The sequence below is a fragment of the Papio anubis genome, chromosome 19 (assembly GCF_008728515.1).
Source record: "Papio anubis isolate 15944 chromosome 19, Panubis1.0, whole genome shotgun sequence".
Taxonomy (NCBI): Eukaryota; Metazoa; Chordata; class Mammalia; order Primates; family Cercopithecidae; genus Papio; species Papio anubis.
The window spans coordinates 6,243,124-6,265,129 of NC_044994.1; the positions used below are offsets into that span (position 1 = coordinate 6,243,124).

Consider the following 22,006-nt stretch of genomic DNA (forward strand, 5'->3'; position numbering starts at 1 on the left):
TGCCATTGCTGTTCAGCCAACTTTAACCAGAGAGAAAAGGCAGTTGAATAACCATGCAAAAAGGCAAAAAGAAATATTGTGGATTTCCACAGACAAGGGTTTAATATTCTATACACCGCCAGGCACATGGTCACGCCTAAAATCCTAGCACTTTATGAAGTTTGCTGTGTGGACCACCGGGGTCAGGAGTTCAAGACCACCCCACCAACATGATGAAACCCCGTCTCTACTGTAATACAAACATTAGCTGGCATGGTGGTGTGGCACCTGTAATCCCAGCACTCAGGAGGCTGGAGGCAGAGAATCGCTTGAACCCAGGAGTGAGGTTGCAGTGGAGCCTTTAGATTGTTTTACTGCACCTTAGCCTGCCGCATAAGAGAGAAACTTTATTCAAAAGAAAAAAGCTCTATACCTAACAGGTAAATCCTTCAGTTTTCCTACATTATGTAAGACCAATTTGTCAAATACAGACTGGTGGAATGGCCCAGATTAACTGTAGCCTGGACTGGCTGCAATGTGCTGGTGCAACTGACTGAGCTCTGGGCAAGAGACACTGACGTCCCTCAAGCAGTCCTGGAGGCCAGCTGTAAGGTAAAGGTGTCAGCAGAGTCAGCTCTCCTGCCTATATGGCCCTCCCTCCCTGAGTCCTCACAGGTCTTCCCTCTGTACCTGTCCGTTCTTAATCTGTGGGCTTTTCCTATGACACCAAAAAAAATACTGACACAGGCTCAATGGAAACACCCTTACTTAACTTAATCACCTCTCTTTAAAGACCCTGTCACCAGATACACATGTTCCCTGTGCCATTGAAGTAGAACTCACCATGTACTTTCAGAAATAGTTCAGCTTTACACTGGGCAAATGAAGATAAATTCAGCTTAGAGTCTCATAGCACCTCTTCCTCCTTCACATTCACCTCAGGACCCCTAGTTTGTGTCCTGGTCTCCAGTTTGGGACCTTGAGGCTACACGAGAGATTGTGGGAACAATGGCCAACATCCCAAGGAAGGCTTTGATCAAGATAAAAGTTAACTAACTCCTCACAATTTGAAAGTTCATCCTGAAGTTCTTCTTCTACTGTGATTGGTTTTCTGTTTGGCAACAGCCTCTAACATATGACTGCCTCAGAACAAAAAAGCTGGCAAAAGGTTGATAAAATACTGGCACATGGTGGTCTGGAAATTACCGCGTCATGGTTCACATCTGTAATCACGGCACTTTGGGAGGCCAAGGTGGGTGGATCACTTTAGCCCAAGAGTTCAAGACCAGCTTGGGCAATGTAGTGAGATCCCATGACTACAAAGAAAATTTTAAAAACTGCTTCAGGCACTGCATTTGTCTGTGGTTCCTGCATCGGGTGCAGGTGGGAGAATCTCTGAGTCTAGGAGGCTGGCGGCTGTAGGAGTCAGGACTATGCTACTGCACTCCAGCCTGGGTGATAGAGTAAGATCTTATATATCCAAAAAAAAAAAAAGAAAGAAACGGAGAGAGAGAGAGAGAAAAGAGAAAGAGAAAGAGGAAGGAAGGAAGGAAGGAAGGAAGGAAGGAAGGAAGGAAGGAAGGAAGGGAGAAGGAAGGAAGGGAGGAAGGAAGGAAGGAAAAGGAAGGAAGGAAGGAAAGAAGGAAGGAAAGAAAGGAATGACAGTGGTGGAAGTAAAAGGGTGGAAAAACTGGATTAGGACTTACCAGTTGTCTCAGCCTGGGATTTCTTTCCTTTCCTTTGCAATATCTAGAAGTAGCGCGGCATAGTGCTTAAGAGTAGAAACTGCCTGGGTTCAAGCCCTGCTGTATACAGTTCAGCACCTGTAAGATACTGGGAAAATTACCTAACCTTTCTGTGCCCCAATTTCCTCATCTGTAATGGGGGGAAATGACAGTATTTACTTCGTAAGAAGAATGTAGTTGTAAGAATTCAAAGAGTTGTTGAGGCATGGTACCTCATGTCTTTAATCCCAGCACTTTGAGAGGCATGGATCATTTGAGGTCAGGAGTTTGAGACCAGCCTGGCCAACATGGTAAAACCCCATCTCTACTAAAAATACAAAAATTAACTGGACGTGGCGGCGTGCACCTGTAATCCCAGCTACTCCGGAGGCTGAGGCAAGAGAACCACTTGAACCCAGGAGTCGGAGGTTGCAGTGAGCCAAGATCACGCCACTGTACTCCAATCTGGGCGACAGGGCGAGACACTGTCTCAAAAAAAAAAAAAAAAAAATTCAAGGCATTAATAATTCTAATGAAGCATGTGGCATTGGCACTAGCTGCAGAAAGTGCTTCGTGGCATTAGAAGTCACTAATTTTTGTTTCTTGAACACTCTCCATCCTCTTCCCCGACTCAGCAGAATATCTGGAAGAGCTGCCACTGTACTTAACACATGAACCTGGTCTCCAGATGAAAGTAGGAATCTTTTTGTTTGTTTGTTTCTTGGCATTACAAAAACGAAAGTTCAGTGACCCTATGTGTGTGTGAACATTTGGGGGCAGGCAGTACGCAGGGTGGCTGAAGGGCTCTGGAGTTGACACCACCTGGTTTCTTTGGGGACCTGCTACTCAGTAGTTTGTTCCTTGACCTCTCTTTTCTTCAGTTTCCAAATGTGTAAAATGGGCACAAAAACAGTAACGGGGTTGTTTGGGATTAAATGTGATGATGCATGTGTAAAGCTCTTAACATGCACATGGTAAACTTGTTCTTTCCATTTTCAAATGTGAAACTGGAAGACAGAAAGTAATTCTGTTTCAGATGTCTTTGTAAATGACCTTGCCTTCTCTCCCTCCCAAATGGGCTGCCTGATCATCCTGGCTTATATGGCGCCTCTGCTTTGTGAAGTCGAGTTTCACACGTGCAGCAGTAATGAATGATCACAACCCACATATTCATAGAGTTCAACTTTTATGATGCAAACATTTACAAAAAAATTGGACAGTGTTGAGTAGCTATGAGAATGTTCTTCCTTGTCCTCCTTGTCAAAGCCCCTGAACACATTATTTCACTTTTTTTTTTTTTTGAGACAGAGTCTTACTCTGTCGCCCAGGCTGGAGCGCAGTGGCGCAAGCTTCCACTCACTGCAAGCTTCCACTCAACTGCAAGCTCCACTCACTGCAAGCTCCGCCTCCCGGGTTCAAGCCATTCTCCTGCCTCAGCCTCCCAAGTAGCTGGGAGTACAGGCGCCCACCACCACGCCCAGCTAATTTTTTGTATTTTTAGTAGAGACGGGGTTTCACCGTGTTAGCTAGGATGGTCTCGATCTCCAGACCTCATGATTTGCCCGCCTTGGCCTGGATTACAGGCATGCGCCTCCACAGCTGGCTAATTTTTTTGTATTTAGTAGAGATGTGGTTTTACCATGTTGGTCAGGCTGGTCTCGAACTCCTGACCTCAGCTGATCTTCCTGCCACGGCCTCCCCAAGTGCTGGGATTACAGGCGTGAGCCACGGCGCCTAGCCTTTTTTTCTTTCTTTTTTTTTTTTTTGAGACAGAGTCTCACTTTGTAGCCCAAGCTGAGGTGCAGTGGCACAATCTCGGCTCCCCATAACCTCTGCCTCTGGGGTTCAAGTGATTCTCATGACTCAGCCTCCTGAGTAGCAGGGACTACAGGCACGTGCCACCACACCCACCTAATTTTTTTGTATTGTAGTAGAGACGGGGTTTTACCACATTGCTCTGGGTGGTCTCAAACTCCTGAGCTCAGGAGATCCACCAGCCTTGGCCTCCCAAAGTGCTGGGATTATAGGCATGAGCCACTGCACCCGGCCAGTAATATGCATTCAAGGTTTCTTCATGTCTTTTTGTGGCTTGAGAATTCATTCTTTTTATCTTAATATTCCATGGTCTGGATGTACCATAGTATGTGTTTCTATTTACCTGTTAGAGCACGTCTTGGTTGCTTCCAAGTTTTGGCAATGGTGGTGCAGGTTTTTGTGAGGACCTAAGTTTTCAGTTCATTTGGGTAGACACCCAGGAGCATGACTGCTGAGTATGGTGAGCATTTTTACTACTGAGTATGGCGAGCATGTTTAGTTTTGTAAGAAACTACCAAACTATCTTCCAAAGAGGATGTGCCATTTTACATTCCCACCGGAAATGAATGAGAATTCCTGTTGCTCCACATCCTCCCCAGCGTTTGGTGTTGTCAGTGTTTTGGATTTTAGCCATTCTGGACATGTGTAGTGGGCTGACTTTTTTCTCATATTTAGTTGTGTTATCTCCAAATCACTATAAAAATACTTTTAACACTACTGTTAATGTAACATAACACAAGTATCTTTCAGGATCCAAATAACATACACTGGAAACAAGAACAAGCTCTTATGTTCATACCAATATTGTTAATAATAATAATACTATAAATTTATTTGTACTTTTTGAGTTTATTCTGAAAACAAATGCTACTAGGAGATTATTCACAAGACACATTTCTGATTAACATGTGTGAGCAGTTATACTCTAGAGCTTCAACTTTGGCAACCAATGTATACCAGTTCTCTCAAGATGTACTTTTGTTTTTAAACAGCTGCTACTGAATCTGTTTTTTAAAAAAGTTATTGTATATATTTAAGGTATACAACTTGATTTGATATACGTATACACTATGAAAGAATCATCCATCACAATCCAGATAACTAATATATTTATCACTTCACATAGCTACCCTTTTGTGTATATGATGAGCATACATAAGATCTACCCTTTTAATACATAAATTTCTAGTATACCGTATAGTATTGTTTTCATCCATTATATCTCCAGAACTTATTCATCTTGCATCACTGAAACTTTGTATGCATTGACCACCATCTCCCTATTCCCCTCTCCCACAGCTCCTGGCAGCCACCACTCTACTGTCTGATTCTAAGTTCAACTATCTTAGACTCTACCTTTAAGTGAGATCATGCAGTAGCTCTCATTCTGTGCCTGGCTTATATCGATTCTGGACTGAGACTTTTCAGTGTCTTTGTTTCAGGTCTTTCAAGTTGCATATGTCATTATTAAAGCTGCCAATGCCCCTCGACCTGGAAACTGGATTTTGGAGCGTTCTCTAGACGGCACCACGTTCAGCCCCTGGCAGTATTATGCAGTCAGCGACTCAGAGTGTTTGTCTCGTTACAATATAACTCCAAGACGAGGGCCGCCCACCTACAGGGCTGATGATGAAGTGATCTGCACCTCCTATTATTCCAGATTGGTGCCACTTGAGCATGGAGAGGTGGGTATGGTGCCCGCTGCGGCAAGATCTGTTTCCTCATCAGAGTCTCCCTGTCTCAGATGTTAAGACAGCCGTTGTCATGGCCAACATTAAAGACGCAAAATTGATCTCTGTCAATACAAAACTCTTTAACATAGCTATCTAGCTCTATTTAAAGTGGCCATGAGTCAAGTCTGTTATGAGTAATTTCACAAACAATGTAGTTTACCTTGTTGACTTCCTCTCTTCAAGGAGGCTCTCAGTCTTCACTCTGCTCTGATTTAATGACGCCCTTGGATCCTCCTTCAGAGCATCTTCCCCACAGCACCCTGGCAAGAACATTTGTTGAAATATTAGAGAGCTAAAATGTCCCCCAGAGTTGTAGTTCTCAGTTTTCTCAATGTTCTCCTCGGTAGGTGGTGAGCGCTGGAGACTCTTGAAGTCTTGCAGCTTAGTCCCCAGCGTGCCCAGATTGTATACACTTCCTTAAAGTCAGGGTATAATGAGAAACAGCCCATTCTTTAGTAGCACCTGGCTCGAAGAGATGAAACTACAAAAACTCTCCAGTGCTCTTCACGGCGGGAACTCTGCAGTGAGCTGTGTGTTGTTTCAAGGGCAGAGATTAATTAAGGCAGCCTGTATCATTCAGGCTTTGAGGCACTTTTTCTTTGTTCTTCTCGAAGCCTATTCATAACATTTAAAATTTGCTTCAGAGAAGGTGTAGCCCCGGGACAGATGCTGAAATATTCTAACCACATGGAGAGAAACAGTCCTCTTAAAAGATCTGCAGCAATAATGCCATAATGTGATGAATGCCGTAGTCTTTGTTCTTCACATTGTAGTCTGGTTCCACATCTGATCTTCGGCAAGTGAGGGTTTTCTTTTATATCAAATTTTAAAGTTTGAGACGTAATTTACATTCAGGAAAGCATACAGATTTTAAGTATATAGTATATCTGAGACACTGAAATAGATAACTTCAATAAGCTGAAGACATTGAGATCATGGTAATTCACAAGTAATTAACAAATGTTAGACATACTTTTACAAGAAGCTAGTTGTTTTGTTTTGATTTTAGGTAGTATCTCTTAAAGATTCTGTCCTGACATTAGACAATCAGGGCTATGTTTTTCCATGCTTAAAATTGACATTTGTGGCCAGGTGCAGTGGCTCACCTCTATAATCCCAGCGTTTTGGGAGGCTGAGGCAGGTGGATCACCTGAGGTCAGGAGTTCAAGACCAACCTGGTGAACATCGTGAAACCCTGTCTCTACTAAAAATACAAAAATTAGCTGTACGTCATGGTGCACCCCTATAGTCCCAGCTGCTCGGAGGCTGAGGCAGGAGAATTGCTTGAACCTGGGAGGTGGAGGTTACAGTGAGCCAAGATCGCGCCGCTGCACTCCAGCCTGGACCATACAGTGAGACTCCATCTCAAAAAAAAAAAAATTGACATTCATCTATTTTGATGCCTTCATCTTCAGATTCATACATCACTCATCAATGGCAGACCAAGCGCTGACGATCTTTCACCCAAGTTGTTGGAATTCACTTCTGCACGATATATTCGCCTTCGCTTACAACGCATTAGAACGCTCAATGCAGATCTCATGACCCTTAGCCACCGGGAACCTAAAGACCTGGATCCTATTGTTACCAGACGCGTGAGTATGGGACGGCAGTCCTGCCACTATGAAAGATTAATTTTATTTAAGAGAACTATTATTTTTCTTCTTTCCTTTTTGGTTGTTCTTTCCCCCACGTGTTGGCCATTTTTCTTGCCAGTGGCTATATCCTTATTTCATGTAAGATTGCTATGTTGTTACAGATGCTACCTTTAGGTGATGGGCCAAAATCGTGTCCTCAGGTCCCTCACCCACCCTGTCCCTGTAGTGCCATAATGTGGTGAATGTCATGGTCTTTATTCATCACATTGTAGTCTGGTTCCACATCTGATCTTCGGCAACTGAGGATTTTCTTTCATAGCAAATTTTAAAGTTTGAGAAATAATTTGCATTCAGGAAAGCATACAGATTTTAAGTATATAGTTAAGTGTATAAGATTGGTGTCACAAAAATCTTCATATCCCTTCAATAACCCAGGAGTGGGATTACTAAGTTATAGGATAGGTGGATGTTTACCTTTTAAAGAAAATGCTAAACTTATATAAAAAGTATTTGTATCCAGCTGGGTGTTGTGGCTCACGTGTGTAATCCCAACACTTTGGGAGGCTGAAATGGGAGGGTCACTGGAGCCTGGGAGTTTGGGACCAGCCTAGGCAATAGAGGGAGACCTCAACTCTATTTAAAAAATACAAATAAAAGTAATTGTATCCGTTTTGTAGTCTGACCAGCAATGAGTGAGAGTTCTGGCTGCACTACACACTCTTAGATATTTAGTGCTATCAGTCATTTTTATGCCGGCTGTTCCTGTGTGCATGTATTGGCATTTTGTGATGTTAATTTGTGTTTCTGTGATGACTAATGTTGACAATGTGCTTACTAGTATACAATCAGATTTTTTTGTCCATTTTTAAATTGGACAAAAAATAAGCCTCCTTGTTACTGACTTATAACATAATTTTATATATTTTGTGTATGAATCCTTCATCAGATATGTATATATTGCAAACATATCCGTTCTACTTGGTGTTTGCTTATTCAGTTTCCTGTGACTTTTGATGAGCAGAGGTTTTATGATGAATCCCAATTTACCATTTTTTTCTTTTATGATTAATGCTTTCTATGACCTCAAAAAATATTAGCTTATCCCAAATTTACCAAGATATCATGGTATGCTTTCTTTTAGTAGCTTTATAGTTTTAGCTCTTACATCTATAATTCATTTCATATTAATTTTTGTATTTGATATGAGGAAGGAGTCGGAGTTTTTTTGTTTTTTGTTTTTTTCCTATATGTATATGCAATTGTTCTAGCACCGTTTGTTGAGAATATTTTGCTTGTTTTGGGGTCCTTGTTGAAAACTATTCAACCTTATTATTGTGGGTTTATTTCTGGACTCTCTACTGTTCTATAGATCTATTGGTCTATTCTTGTGCCAATAACAAGCTTTCTTGGTTACTGTAGCTTTATAGTAGGTCTTGAGAGGTCAGGTTTCTTGTATTTCCTTATAAATTTTAGAATCAGTTTGTCAATTTCCTTAAAAAATAAAAATAAAGCCTGCTAAGATTTTCGTTGGGATTCCACTGATTCTTTAGACCAATTTGGGAAGAATTTTAGAAGACATTTTAACAATGTTGAGTCATCCAATCTGTGGACCTGCTATAACTTTTCACTTATCTAAATCTTCTTTAATTCGCCTTGGCAGAGTTTTATTATTTGAAAAGGTCTTCTTCAATAATGCTCAATAATGTTCAATAATGAAAAAAAAAGGCCGGGCACAGTGGCTCATGCCTGTAATTCCAGCACTTTGGGAGGCCTAGGCGGGTGGATCACGAGGTCGGGAGATCAGGACTGTCCTGGCTAACATGGTGAAACCCGGTCTCTACTAAAAATACAAAAATTAGCTGGGTGTGGTGGCGCATGCCTGTAATCCCAGCTACTCAGGAGGCTGAGGCAGGAGAATAGCTTGAACCCGGGAGGTGGAGGTTGCAGAGCCGAGATCACGCCACTGCACTCCAGTCTGGATGATAGACCACTGAGACGCCTTATCAAAAAAAAAAAAAAAAAAAAGGCATGCATAGTAAGACTAAACTGTTATTATTTGTAGATGACATGGTTATGTATGTAGAAAATCTACAAAGCAACTACCAGAAATAAAAAGTGAATTTAGCAATGTTGCAGTATACAAAATCAATAAACAAAAGTGAATCACATTTTTAGTCACTAGCAATGAATAATGGAAAAGGAAATGGAAAAGGAAGTCTATTAACACTAACATGTAAAAACATAGAGAAGTGGTGAGTGCATTTCTTCAGAGGCAAGCACTTTGTTCTGTTAATGTGATTGACATTTCTTGATTTTTGTGTGGTAGACTAACTTTGCATTCTAAGGTAACTCTTAGTTGTTCGTGATCTTTTCTAGAGAGCGCTGTATTCAATTTACCAATGTTTTTTAGGATTTTCAGTAATGAGTTTTGAAAGAATACTGACTTGGTTTAAGATGCAGCCAAGTTGGGGAATTCTTTTAGACTTCTTTGGGTTCTGATGATCTAATTTGAGCCTAATTTATTTTAATTGAGCACAGGATTCTTTGTGCATGAAGTATAATTTTTAAATGTACATGTAATTATATTTTAGATTACCAATAAAAACTCTTAAACCACATGAAATATTCGTTGGTGTGCCAACTTTTTCATTTCACTGAAATCTAGGTTTTAATTTTTGTTCATGACTTTCTTTTTCCTTAGTATTATTATTCAATAAAGGACATTTCTGTTGGAGGCATGTGTATCTGCTATGGTCATGCTAGTAGCTGTCCATGGGATGAAACTACAAAGGTGAGTTCTAGTATTTTGCATTTTACTAAAACTTCAAAAAAGAAATTGTACCTATAATATTTGCATTACTCTTTTTTATTCAAAACAAACATGAAAGGTATAAAATTATGTTGCAAAACACAGATTTTCAGAAGTTTAACTGGTATCAATTTTAAACAATTTCATTTTGCTTTGGAGGATATGTTTCTAATTAAGTTCTTACAATGATTTTTTTATGTGATAAAATATCCCTGACATAAAATTTACCATTTGAAAGTGTACAATTCAGGGGCCTTAATAATTTTGAAGTCCTTCTGTCTATAAAAAAGTCAAAAAACATGTGCAATTATAAATTATGTTTACATTTTTTTAAAGAAGGGTTTTCTCTTCCTATTTTCTCCCCTTCCATTTCGTTGGTACTAAATCAAGATTTAAAAGGGGCATGGTGGCTCACATCTGTAATCCCAGCACTTTGGGAGGCAGAGGCGGGTGGATCACTTGAGGCTAGGAATTTGAGACCGGTCTGGCAAACATGGAAAAACCCCATCTTTACTGAAAATACAAAAATTAGTGGGGCATGGTGTTGTGCACCTATAGTCCCAGCTACTCGACAGGTTGAGGCAGGAGAATCGCTTGAACTCGGGAGGCGGAGGTTGCAGTGAGCTGAGATCATGCTGCTGCACTCCAGCCTGGGTGACAGAGCGAGACTCTTTCTCAGTAAAAAATTTAGAAAAAGATTTAAAAGTTTATCTGTTTTAGCATTACATTAAATGAATAATATGACATCTTCTCCTAACATTTATTTATTTATTTATTTATTTATTTATTTATTTATTTATTTTGAGACAGAGTTTCGCTCTTGTTGTCCATGCTGGAGTACAGTGGCACAGTCTCGGCTCACTTCAACTTCCACCTCTCGAGTTCAAGGGATTCTCTTGCCTCAGCCTCCCGAGTAGCTGGGATTACAGGCACGTGCCACCATCCCCAGCTAATTTTTTGTATTTTTAATAGCGATGGGGTTTCACCATGTTGGCCAGGCTGGTCCTGACATCTTCTCTTTTAAAACACTTATGTGAAGTTACTTCTTACTTTCTTCTAATCTTTGTAATTCTTTACCTTTTGAATAGGACTATTCTATTATCGATGCCGAAAAATATATAGATGAACACTAAGAAAATTATTAACAGGAGCTTCTAAACCCTTAATGTCCATGCATCTTTTTTAAAAAAGTTTTTATTAGCTAAGTTGTATTCTGGTTTTGCTTTCTTCCTCTTTACTTCTGTTTGTAACCGGGTTATTTGTATATATTGGCATCTAAAAATTAAATGCCAGCTTGCTTTGATGATATTCATATATCCTCTGTTGTGAGGTCTTGCCACATATTTGACAGATAGGTTCTTTTTGTCATGAAATTAAGAAAAATAAGCAGATACATTTTCTGATCCATTTTTGGCTTCCTTATTGTATAGAAACTGCAGTGTCAATGTGAGCATAATACTTGTGGGGAGAGCTGTAACAGGTGCTGTCCTGGGTACCATCAGCGACCCTGGAGGCCTGGAACCGTGTCCTCTGGTAATACTTGTGAAGGTCAGTATACTTAGAATCTGACGGTCAGTGCACTTTTCCTCTTACTACGTCTAAGTTTATGGTGTCTTAACAACTTTTATAATTAGCAAGTAACTTGTTTTCTTAGAAATTTAAGTAGTTTCCAAAGCTGCAGAGTATCTTAAAATTTTTACTATTGTGGCCTAAATGTATCTTTATGGGTTTGCTGTTTTATCTACAAGTCCCCCTTCCCATATAGTTTATTATTCTGTATTAATTTTATTTTAGTTTTAGTTTTTGTTTTTTTTACCATGGGATCTGCCAGGTTGTATATTCCGTATTGATTTGGATTTAAGTTTTAAGTAGGCAATATATTCACAAGAGTCCTACATCTAACAATATGTAAAAGTATGTAGTAAAAAGCATGACTTCCACTTCATCTCCTTCCTTTGCACCTTTTATTATTTTCTAGTATGTCCTTCCTAAAATTGTTATGCATATAAAGCATACGTTAACATATCCCTCCAGCCAATACAGTTCTTAGCAGAAGACAGTGTACTCTGCGTGCCATTGTATACAGTGCTATTTTTTTTTTTTTTTTTTTTTTTTTTTGAGACAAAGTCTTGCTTGCTGTGTCGCCCAGGCTGGAGTGTAGTGGCGCGATCTCAGCTCACTGCAACCTCCGCCTCCTGGGTTCATGCTTCATGCCATTCTCCTGCCTCAGCCTCCTGAGTAGCTGGGACTACAGGCACCTGCCACCACTGGCTAAATTTTTCGATTTTTAGTAGAGATGGGTTTCACTGTGTTAGCCAGGATGGTCTCCATCTCCTGACCTCGTGATCCGCCCACCTCGGCCTCCCACAGTGCTGGGATTACAGGCATGAGCCATGGCGCACAGCCCACATCACTTTCTATATTCAACAATGTATCGTGAAATTCTTTCCATATTAGCAATTAGAAATGCTGTTTTTAAAAACAGTTGCACAGAATTCCATTATACAAATGTAGTATAATTTATTAAACAACCACCTATCGATGGTTATTTTGATGGTTGCTAGTCTGTTGTCCACTCAAACAATTATGCAGTGATTAACCCTGTATAGGTCCTTCTCAGGTGGGCAAATACTTCTGCAAAATATAATCCCAGGAGATGGTTTCCTGGGTCAAATGGGTATGTGCATTTATTATTTTGATATTAATAGCTCTTCCCAATTGTCTTCCATAATATTGCCCGTATCTTACTAACATTACTTATTCTAGGATTTTAATTTAATCTAAAGTCATAGAACTTACTTAGGGAGGTTGAGAGTTTTTTTTGTATAAGACATGCTACATAAATATAAATGAACTGAGATGTTAAAATATTCTCCTAGCATGTAATTGTCACAATAAAGCCAAAGACTGCTACTATGATGAAAGTGTTGCAAAGCAGAAGAAGAGTTTGAATACTGCTGGACAGTTCAGAGGAGGAGGGGTTTGCACAAACTGCTTGCAGAACACCATGGGAATCAACTGTGAGACCTGTATTGATGGATATTATAGACCACACAAAGTAAGAGTATTTCTTTGCCATTGCCGATCGTCATCTTCCCCAGGTGGAAAAGAGACTTTGTCAAGTCTTAACCTCTGTATTGGAGACTTTTGTAATATTTCATTTATATCCTTGTTACGCTAGTAGTGTTTATATATATATATTTCTTACTCTATCTGTCCTGCTTTTCTTGCTCAAAATAGGATGTCAGTCATTGTTATTTAACTTGAATTTAGGGGCCCGTTAGCTCTGTAATCCTGGGTCATAATACTAACTACAGACGTGAAAATTCAGCCATAACTAAAGCAGCTGTCCCTTGCCTGTAGGAGCTGTTCAGCCAATCTTTTTTATTTTTTGAGACAGAGTCTGGCTCTGTCACTAGGCTAGAGTGCAGTGGCGTGATCTCGGCTCACTGCAACCTCCGCCTCCTGGGTTCAAGTGATTCTCCTGCCTCAGCCTCCTGAGTAGCTGGGATTATAGGTGTGTGCCACCACACCCAGCTAATTTTTGTATTTTTAGTAGAGACAGGGTTTCACCATGTTGGCCAGGATGGTCTCAATCTCTTGACCTCGCGATCTGCCTGCCTTGGCCTCTCAAAGCGCTGGGATTACAAGCATGAGCCACCACGCCCGGCCGTGTTCAGCCCATCTTTAATTGACTTGATATGTAGTTCATACATGGGTCCTTGTGGTGGTCTGGTTATAACGTGGCTCTGAGAGACAGCAGAGCGAGGGGGGCTGGATAGCAGGGATAATAGAAAAAGATGCCACTTTGCTAATGGTACTAATTACTGTCACCATCAAAAAGATGTTTGGGCTTCCTGGCTTGAGATCACCTTATCTTCCTGAAACCTGACTCCCACCCCCAAGCACAAAATCATCGTAATAGTCCCACCTTGAGTAAAAAGCCAGTACCTTCTTATTGATACTATTGCCAACGTTACTGTTACTTCTAGTAAGAGAATCCAGGGTAACCTCTGCCTTTCAGGTGTCTCCTTATGAGGATGAGCCTTGCCGCCCCTGTGACTGTGACCCTGTGGGGTCCCTCAGTTCTGTCTGTGTTAAGGATGACCTTCATTCTGACTTACGCAATGGTAAGCACTTGATTCACTTTTGTGCTTGTAGTTGATTTTGTGTGTGTGTGGAAGATGTGCACATACTGGAACTATTACCATTATATAGCCAGTTGGTAACATGATTCTTTATTGATTCTTTTGTTCACCAAGTATGTATCAAGCACCTACTGTGTCTCAGGCAGTTTTTGAGGACCTGGGAATATGTACTTAACAAGGTAGTCAAAGTCCTTGCTCTCAAAAACACTAAACAAACAAGTACATGGGTAATGTAATGCCAGGTCAAGAGGTAGTGTCATGGACATAAAGCAAAATTAGGACTCATGAATGGAGGGAGATGGGGTAATGAGGTGACAATGTTGGGGTGATAAAATGATGTTTGAGCAGATAATTGAGCATTTGATGAAAGAAGAAATAAGGCTCATTTTAAAGCCATGTGTATAACACAGTAAATAGCAATTGCTCTGCTTAGCTTTTAGAAGACATTTGGAGGGCTTTTGCATACCTCATTTCACAGAGCAAGCAAGTCCTCCCGTTAACTTGGTAAATGCCAGAGTTCTTTCTTTCTGTTTCAAAAACTGGCAGATTGACTTGCAAATACCAGGGTCTCCTGAATAGGTTGCATCTGTTCAGAGACTCCTGTGACCCCATCAAGTTCTCAGCCACTGGCAGTTAAAGTGGATATTGACCAGCAGGGATGGATGGGCCCCCCAGCAATGGGGAGGGTAAATTACCCAACTGAATTGATTCTGACGTGCAACTGGTGAGGGTATGATGATGATGATAATGAAGATGATGATGGTGATAGTGGTGGTGACATTTACCATCAATTGAGTTCATTTAAAAAATATATCATTTAAACTTTTCAACCACAGCAGATAGAAATTACTTAACCCACTTTACAGGCAAGGAAACTGTAGCTCAGAGCAGTTAAGAAACGTGCCTGAGATCACACAGCCTGAAGCTTTCAGAGCTGACAATAAAAGCAAAGATAGTACTTGCTGCTCTCTGCCACTTGCATCTGTGCTTTTTATTTTTTACAAACAGTTTTATAATGTACAGCGATACTGTTCTCCCATTTGAAGTCTACAATTCATTGTTTTGGTGTATTGGTGCAACCATTGCCACAATGTAAGAGTCGAACATTTTCATCACCCCATAAAGAAGCCCCTTACAAACTAGCTGTTACTTCCTACTTTCCTCCAGCCCCTCCTCCCAGCCCCTGGCCATCATTAATTAGCTTTTTCTTTGCAGATTTACCTATTCTGAACATTACAGAGAAATGGAACCATATATGTTGGGTTTTGGTGACTGGCTCCTTTCATTTAGTATAATGACCCTTTTTCAGGGTCATCCATGTTGTAGCATGTATCAGTATTTCATCCCTTTTATTACCAAATAATGTTTCATAGTATGGACATACCACGTTTTATATATCCATTCATCAGTTGATGAACATTTGAATTGTTTCTACTTTGGGGCTATTATGAATAATGCTACTAGGGACACTCATGTACAAGCGTTTTGTGGATGTCTGTTTTCATTTTATTGGGTGTTTACTTAGGAGTGCAATTGCTGGATCTTACGGTAACTCTGTGCTTAACGTTTTGAAGAAGTGCCAAAGAGTTTTCCAAAGTCACTCTACCATTTTATATTCTCAGCTCCCTCCGTGGGTTTCATCTCTGTTTTCTTTCTTTAAACAAGGAATTGGCAAACTATGGCCCGTGAACCCAATCCAGCACACTGTCTGTGCTTATGAATATAGTTTTGTTGGAACAGAGATACAGCCGTTTGCCTGTGTATTCTCTACGACTGTGTTCAAATGATAACGGCCGAGCTGAGCAGCTGCAGATGATTCTCTGGGGCCAAAAAGCCTAAAATAGACACCTCTGACCCTTTACAGAAAACGTTTGCCAACCCCTGCTTTAAACCTCTTTTGCCTTCATGTTGGGTCATTGCCATTGTTGTCTTTCTAGGGAAGGGGCCGGGTCAGTGCCCATGTAAGGAAGGCTATGCAGGAGAAAAATGTGATCGCTGCCAACTTGGCTATAAGGATTACCCGGCCTGTGTCTCCTGTGGGTGCAACCCAGTGGGCAGTGCCAGTGACGAGCCCTGCACAGGGCCCTGTGTTTGTAAGGTAAGTGGGGAGGTCAGAGATACCCCTGAACTTCCTTTGAGCTTCTCTGGAAAAGGAGTGTTTTCCATTGGCTCCAATGATCAGTTCTTGAGCAAAGTGGTAAGGTTTAAGCAGAGCTCCCCTTACCCCTTGTCTCCAGGCCACACCGAGTTGGCTGTATTATGTATGTTTGGACTTACGTGGGCATCTGGCTGGCTTTTTTTGTACCTCTGGTAATGGTCATATATTCCAGAGGCATTTCTGTGACTTCTTAGAGGACACCACGCACTGCATACCTTTATATTCCCACCTCCCTCTGTGGGCCTCATCTCTGTTTTCTTTCTTTAAACCAGGGCTTGGTAAACTATGGCTCGTGGGCCTAATCCGACACACTGCCTGTTTTTGTGAATAAAGTTTTGTTGGAACAGAGCTGTATCCATTTGCTTATGTATTTTTATGACTATGTTCAACCAATAAAGGCTGAGTTGAGTAGTTGGAAAAGAGATGCTCTTGGCCCCTACCTGAATTCTGTGATATTCTTTTCCAGCTTTGTATTTGGAGGAGAACCGGGTTAACATTACATTTCCGAGAACGCCAGTTAAAGGCAGACATGCTATTTTGAGTTTCTCTTAAAAAGGAGTTGAACAGCCACGAGAAATGGATTAATGTGGTGCCAGTGAGGGGTTTTATTTGGCCTTATAATATTAATAACAATTTCTTCATAATTCATAGGATATTCCATTGTACCTATGTACTTATTCCTACCTGTGCAGTCTTAGGCACGTGTTATATACGACTGGAAATAGTCTTGAGCATTTATGAATAAGACAGAAGATTCTATAGCTGTCTTCAGATTTTGAGATGCTAGAAAGATCAGTAAAAAATGAAAGATTTAAAACAAAACAATTTAAATAGAATGACCAACTTCTAAGACCTCCAGCCTTGTTCTTGGCTACAAAATCAAATTATATATATTTCAAAATCTCTGTTCTGGAAATATTGAGTTTATGAGGCCTCACTTTTACTTTGGACGTTTATTTTCCTGTCTCTGTGGATCACCGAACACCTTCTTGTGAATGTCATTTTATTCTCTCTGGACACATTGGTTTCAAAGCTAATCTTTTACCCTAACTTACAGGAAAATGTTGAGGGGAAAGCCTGCGATCGCTGCAAGCCAGGATTCTATAACCTGAAGGAAAAAAACCCCCAGGGCTGCTCCGAGTGCTTCTGCTTTGGCGTTTCCGATGTCTGCAGCAGCCTCTCTTGGCCTGTTGGTCAGGTGGGAGGCGCCATCTACGAGGCGGGATTTCATGAGCAGGTCGTATTGCACAAGCTTGGCACGAGCTGTGTGAGGAGGAAATGAGGATGACTTCCCCTGTGACACCACTCTCATCGCTTTGCAGTGACACTGACGTGGGTCATAGGCAGCCCTCTGCTCCTCAAGTTTCTTTATAGGTCACGTGCTTACTCCCACACACATTTCTCTATAGAAAAAACAGGATGATGTGGCACTAGAGAACACGTCATGTTTCAGTTTCTTCTGTGGGGAAATGGATTGGGTGGGGAGGTCGGTGCTCCCCCTGTCCGCCCCTGCTGCTCTCAGGCCTGGGAGCGCAGCTGGCCATGGGACCATGGGAATTTTCCAGCTTAAAGAGGCTAAGGAGTAGGAGGCCCTCCAGTGGTAAGGGTGGGAACAGCGGCACGTGGTGCAGGGTTTATGAATGCAGGTCAAGTTGTTTCGGGAACTGGGAGTTCTGGGGTGATGGATTCAACAGGGGTGTCCAGGGGTGGCTAGAAGAGGTGGAGATGGTGTGATGGCTGCAGGCAAGGGAGGAGCTGCTCGGTAGGGACTTACCCACCGGTGACTGCCATGGCCACCACACTGGGGGGAGTACCATCACTTCTATGTAGGTGACGCACTGGGAGTATAAGATCTAGAGGTTACATTTGGGTAAAAAGCAGGGGGCAACGAAGAAGAGGGAGTCACAGCTAGCAAGAGACATTTTGCTGAATGCATTTATGATGTTCTTTTGTTGTTTTAAATCTGAAGTCTATACCCATGGCCTTTGTGGTTTTGCTCATTTATTTGGTTATACTGGATCTGGATTTGGGGTAGTGAGACTTGTTCTCGGATCCTCCTGGTCCTTTACAAGTGGAAGGGTCAAGGGTCATGAGGTTCGGCCATGGGTGTTATGTTAATACCATCCCTAGAGAAGCTTTCTGGCCCATCTCTTCATTGTGAACACATTACTGCTGCACGGGGTGAAGTCTAAGGTAAGTTCTATTTCATACTTCAAAATTCTTGAATTTGTTTTTAAGGTAAGCAATATGTCCGGGTGGCTGGTCACCGACTTGATCAGTCCCAGGAGGATTCCGTCTCAGCGAGATGCACTGGGCGGGCACCACCAGGTCAGCATCAACAACACCGCGGTCATGCAGAGGCTGGCTCCCAAGTACTACTGGGCGGCCCCCGAGGCCTACCTTGGAAATAAGGTGCGTGTGTCCCTGCAGGCAGCGATGTCTCAGACGAAGATCTCGGGGAACACTGAGAAAGAACTTGTGCAGCCTGCATTTTAGGTAGTTTCATAGGGCACCTGAGTGTCGGACAGCATTTCACAGCCTGTACTTGCATCTGATGATATGGAGAAGGTTTTCTAGCCTTGTTAGACTTTATGTTGTATTATTCAAATAAGAACTTCTGCTCTTCTGGTCTGGTTCCTGAGCAGTGTGTGTGCTGAAGTCTCATCCCCTTCTCTGAGAGCAGCTTTCCGGGTCCCTGCATCGCTTGTTTATGAAGTGTTCATCACATTCCCGCTTTGTTTAGTTTGCCGTAGGCTCAGCTTAATGCCTCTGTGGCTTTGTGGAGGGCCTGGCATACAAAAAACAACCCAGGGAAGGTTCCAGCAATGGGACTGCTGTGCTGCTCCCTCACTTTGAGTACCATGGCAGGCTGTGCTCATCTGAAGCTCACATTTAGGAACAGATGAAATACTTTCTGCTTTTGTTATATTTCAAGAAAATGCAAACTGGTGATTCTGCAATGTGGAGGTTGGTTTGTAGGCTGGAGCCTTCCTTGCAATGATGTGTTCCCACTCCCCCTCCCCTGTTATGCCACGTCTCTCCGGATTCTGATTGATATGAAAATTTATTCCCGAGACTCCGTCTCAATTATTATAGCTCCCTGCTTGCCTTCCCAGGGTTTTTTGTTTGTGTGTTTTAAAGTAATGGCATACGGGCATGCTAGTGTAGTGTTGTAGGTTGGTATGCTGCTATTTAATTTGATGGTTATATTTTCATTTTAAAGCTTGTTTTGTATATTTTTAAGGAGTATTTATTTTTGAAAATTATTGGTTTTTTTCATCAAATTCTAATCCTAGAACATGTGCTCTATTTATATGATTTTATCAACAGAGTTCAATGATTTTTTTTCTGTTGATATCACTTCTGCAAATTTATGGTGCAGAGTTGGGTTCTGAACAATATATTGCTGTCACATACCCATCAGAAAGAAAATCTTTATTTTGTATTGAATTGAAGGACATCTCATCAGAAGAAACACCTTTAGTCCTTTCTCTAACTAGCAAATCAAACATGTCCTTTATTGTCCTACGAGGAGGATGCTGAAATGAAAATGTGGATATTGTAGACATGGGTCAAACTCCTCATCCCTTAAATTACTTAAGTGAAGTAAATATCTATTGTGTGATTAACAAAAGTTTATAGTAATTTGCCTTGTGGTCTCTAACAAAGAGTACATTTTTCTTCTGTGCTTTCAAACAATGTGCTGCATTTTGGTGATATTGATTAACCAAAGTGTTTCTAAATACACTTCCCTTTCACTGCCTTTAGTGTGAATTTCCTTGTCTGTCATGGTCAAGGGGATACTTGTAGCCTAGTTGTTTGCAGATGGATCCCAGTGACCACTTCCTCTTACTTGATTGTTGCTGTGATTGTTTTCCCCTTTCGTGTTCATTCTCACTTAAACATTTCAGCTGACTGCATTTGGTGGATTCCTGAAATACACAGTGTCTTACGATATTCCAGTAGAGACGGTAGACAGTAACCTCATGTCGCACGCTGATGTCATCATTAAGGTGATTGGTTTTTTTTTTGATTCTGCTATAGAGCTTAGGGCTTAGTGGGCTGATAGTTTATGACTGAAAGTGACTAGTTGAGGCCATCCCAGCAAGGAGCTGGTGGCCAGGTGGCCATTCAGCTAACCCTGGACTTGGGCGAGGACTGCTGAGACAGTGAGTGTGAGAATCTGTCTTTGAGCCCATTTCTGGAGTTGCCTCTGGACAGCACCTGCCGCTCTTCTCTTCATCCCCAGGGTGTACCCATCTTTTCACATTTAAAAATGAAGCAGGGCTTGGTGGCTTATGCTTGTAATGTAAGTGCTTTGAGAGGCTGAGACAGGAGGATTGTTTGAGGCCAGGAGTTTGAGACCAGTCTAGGTAACATAGCGAGACCCCATCTCTCAAAAAATATTAGCCAGGCACCATGGCACGTGCCTGTAATCCCAGGTACTTGGGAGGCTGAGGCAGGAGGATGGCTTGAGCCCAGGAGTTCAAGGTTACAGTGAGCTGTGATTGCACCACTGTACTCCAACCTGGGTGACAGAGACAGAGCCTATCTCTAAAAAAAAAAAAAATTTAAGTCAAAAGGAGACAAAATTTTGCTCAGACCTTGAATCTTCTCTTTTAAGTCTCTTCTTCCCTGTGCCACTTTGCCTGTCAGACAAATGGATTAGGCAGTACTTGGCAGTCTGAGGACAGTAGACGTGTTGCCATTCTTGTCCTCAGCCTCTGTCCCTATCCCCACCTCCTCGGTCTCCACAAAAAGATCCAGCTCAGTCAGGAGGGCTCCCCAAGTGGTCATGTCCCAGGGTCCAGGGCACGTTTGGGCAGAAACCACTCCAGGTTCTTGGCTCTCATGTCCTTTCATCTGGAGCTATCTGCACCTCCATCTCCAGCCTGAACAATTGCAGACCATACACGGTAAATCACTTTGCTTAACAGCAATTTGATGAAAAGCTGGAGCTATGTTTATGTTACTTTTTCTACCTCTGTACTTTAGTTAAAGATTAGAGGTGTCAGATGGGTTGCTTTGATAGAAGCTGTGGGCAACTGCATGACTTTCTTTCTTTTCCAAGATCCCAGCAAAGTACATGGCCTTTCACTTTATTACTGGAACCCTTCTAAAAAGAATACAATGAAACATCTTTTCTCTGATAATTCTGGGCCAAGAGCTACACACACCATTACATGTTTGCCACAAAAAGCTAGGCATGAATGAAAAACCACGTTGCTGAATACAAAATTTGATTTGATTTTTTATTTTATCATTAAATTCAATGATGAATGTATTTTCTCTTGTTTTTAAATGTTAGGGAAACAGACTCACTTTAAGCACACAGGCTGAGGGTCTGTCATTGCAGCCTTATGAAGAGTACCTAAATATGGTTAGACTTGTGCCTGAAAACTTCCGAGATTTTCACAGCAAAAGGCAGATCGATCGTGACCAGTTGATGACTGTCCTTGCCAATGTGACACATCTTTTGATCAGAGCCAACTACAATTCTGCAAAAATGGCTCTTTACAGGTATGTATTGGAAATGGAGGAAAAACTTATGGTGAAGGTAGTCCAATTTTATCTTCATTTATTAATATATATTTAAAGTTCAACATATTTTACATTCGTTATATTAAGCACACAGCTAAAGGAACTGGTTGGCTTAAAAACTACTAAGTTTACAAATGTAATTTTATTGAAAACATAAGAACAGTTGTTCACATCAGGTGTATCCAGTAGAAGACACACTTGACATTAGGATGAGAAACTTTCAAAGGGGATTTCTGGGAAATGCACGATGAGCTAGCAATTGTCTGGACCATGTTGCACCTGGTTCTCACCAGCCTAATGTTAACCCTCTTAGCTTTTACTCAGTCCATTTAACTGAATGTATCCATCGTTGGTCATTTTATTACTTTGACGAGGACGATTTCTGGCAATACTGTGCCAAGCATCAAAGTTGTATGCAGCTAGGCTGGGTGTGGTGGCTCACGCCTGTAATCCCAGCACTTTGGGAGGCCAAGGCAGGTGGATTGTATGAGGTCAGGAGTT

General features: G+C 41.5%; 1 protein-coding gene across 3 annotated transcripts in view; it reads left to right on the forward strand.

The window, feature by feature from the left end:
* The window catches only part of LAMA1 (laminin subunit alpha 1), a 168,558-nt gene that overhangs the window by 58,848 nt on the left and 87,704 nt on the right, over nucleotides 1-22,006 (forward strand). For all 3 annotated transcript variants that reach the window (XM_031658710.1, XM_031658711.1, XM_031658712.1), the window contains exons 4-14: nucleotides 4,961-5,203; nucleotides 6,667-6,846; nucleotides 9,551-9,640; nucleotides 11,089-11,206; nucleotides 12,538-12,716; nucleotides 13,683-13,788; nucleotides 15,744-15,904; nucleotides 17,022-17,162; nucleotides 18,203-18,376; nucleotides 19,876-19,977; nucleotides 21,273-21,484. In XM_031658710.1, the coding sequence (XP_031514570.1) occupies nucleotides 4,961-5,203; nucleotides 6,667-6,846; nucleotides 9,551-9,640; nucleotides 11,089-11,206; nucleotides 12,538-12,716; nucleotides 13,683-13,788; nucleotides 15,744-15,904; nucleotides 17,022-17,162; nucleotides 18,203-18,376; nucleotides 19,876-19,977; nucleotides 21,273-21,484 (1,706 nt within the window). The remainder of the gene's footprint in view (nucleotides 1-4,960; nucleotides 5,204-6,666; nucleotides 6,847-9,550; nucleotides 9,641-11,088; nucleotides 11,207-12,537; nucleotides 12,717-13,682; nucleotides 13,789-15,743; nucleotides 15,905-17,021; nucleotides 17,163-18,202; nucleotides 18,377-19,875; nucleotides 19,978-21,272; nucleotides 21,485-22,006) is intronic.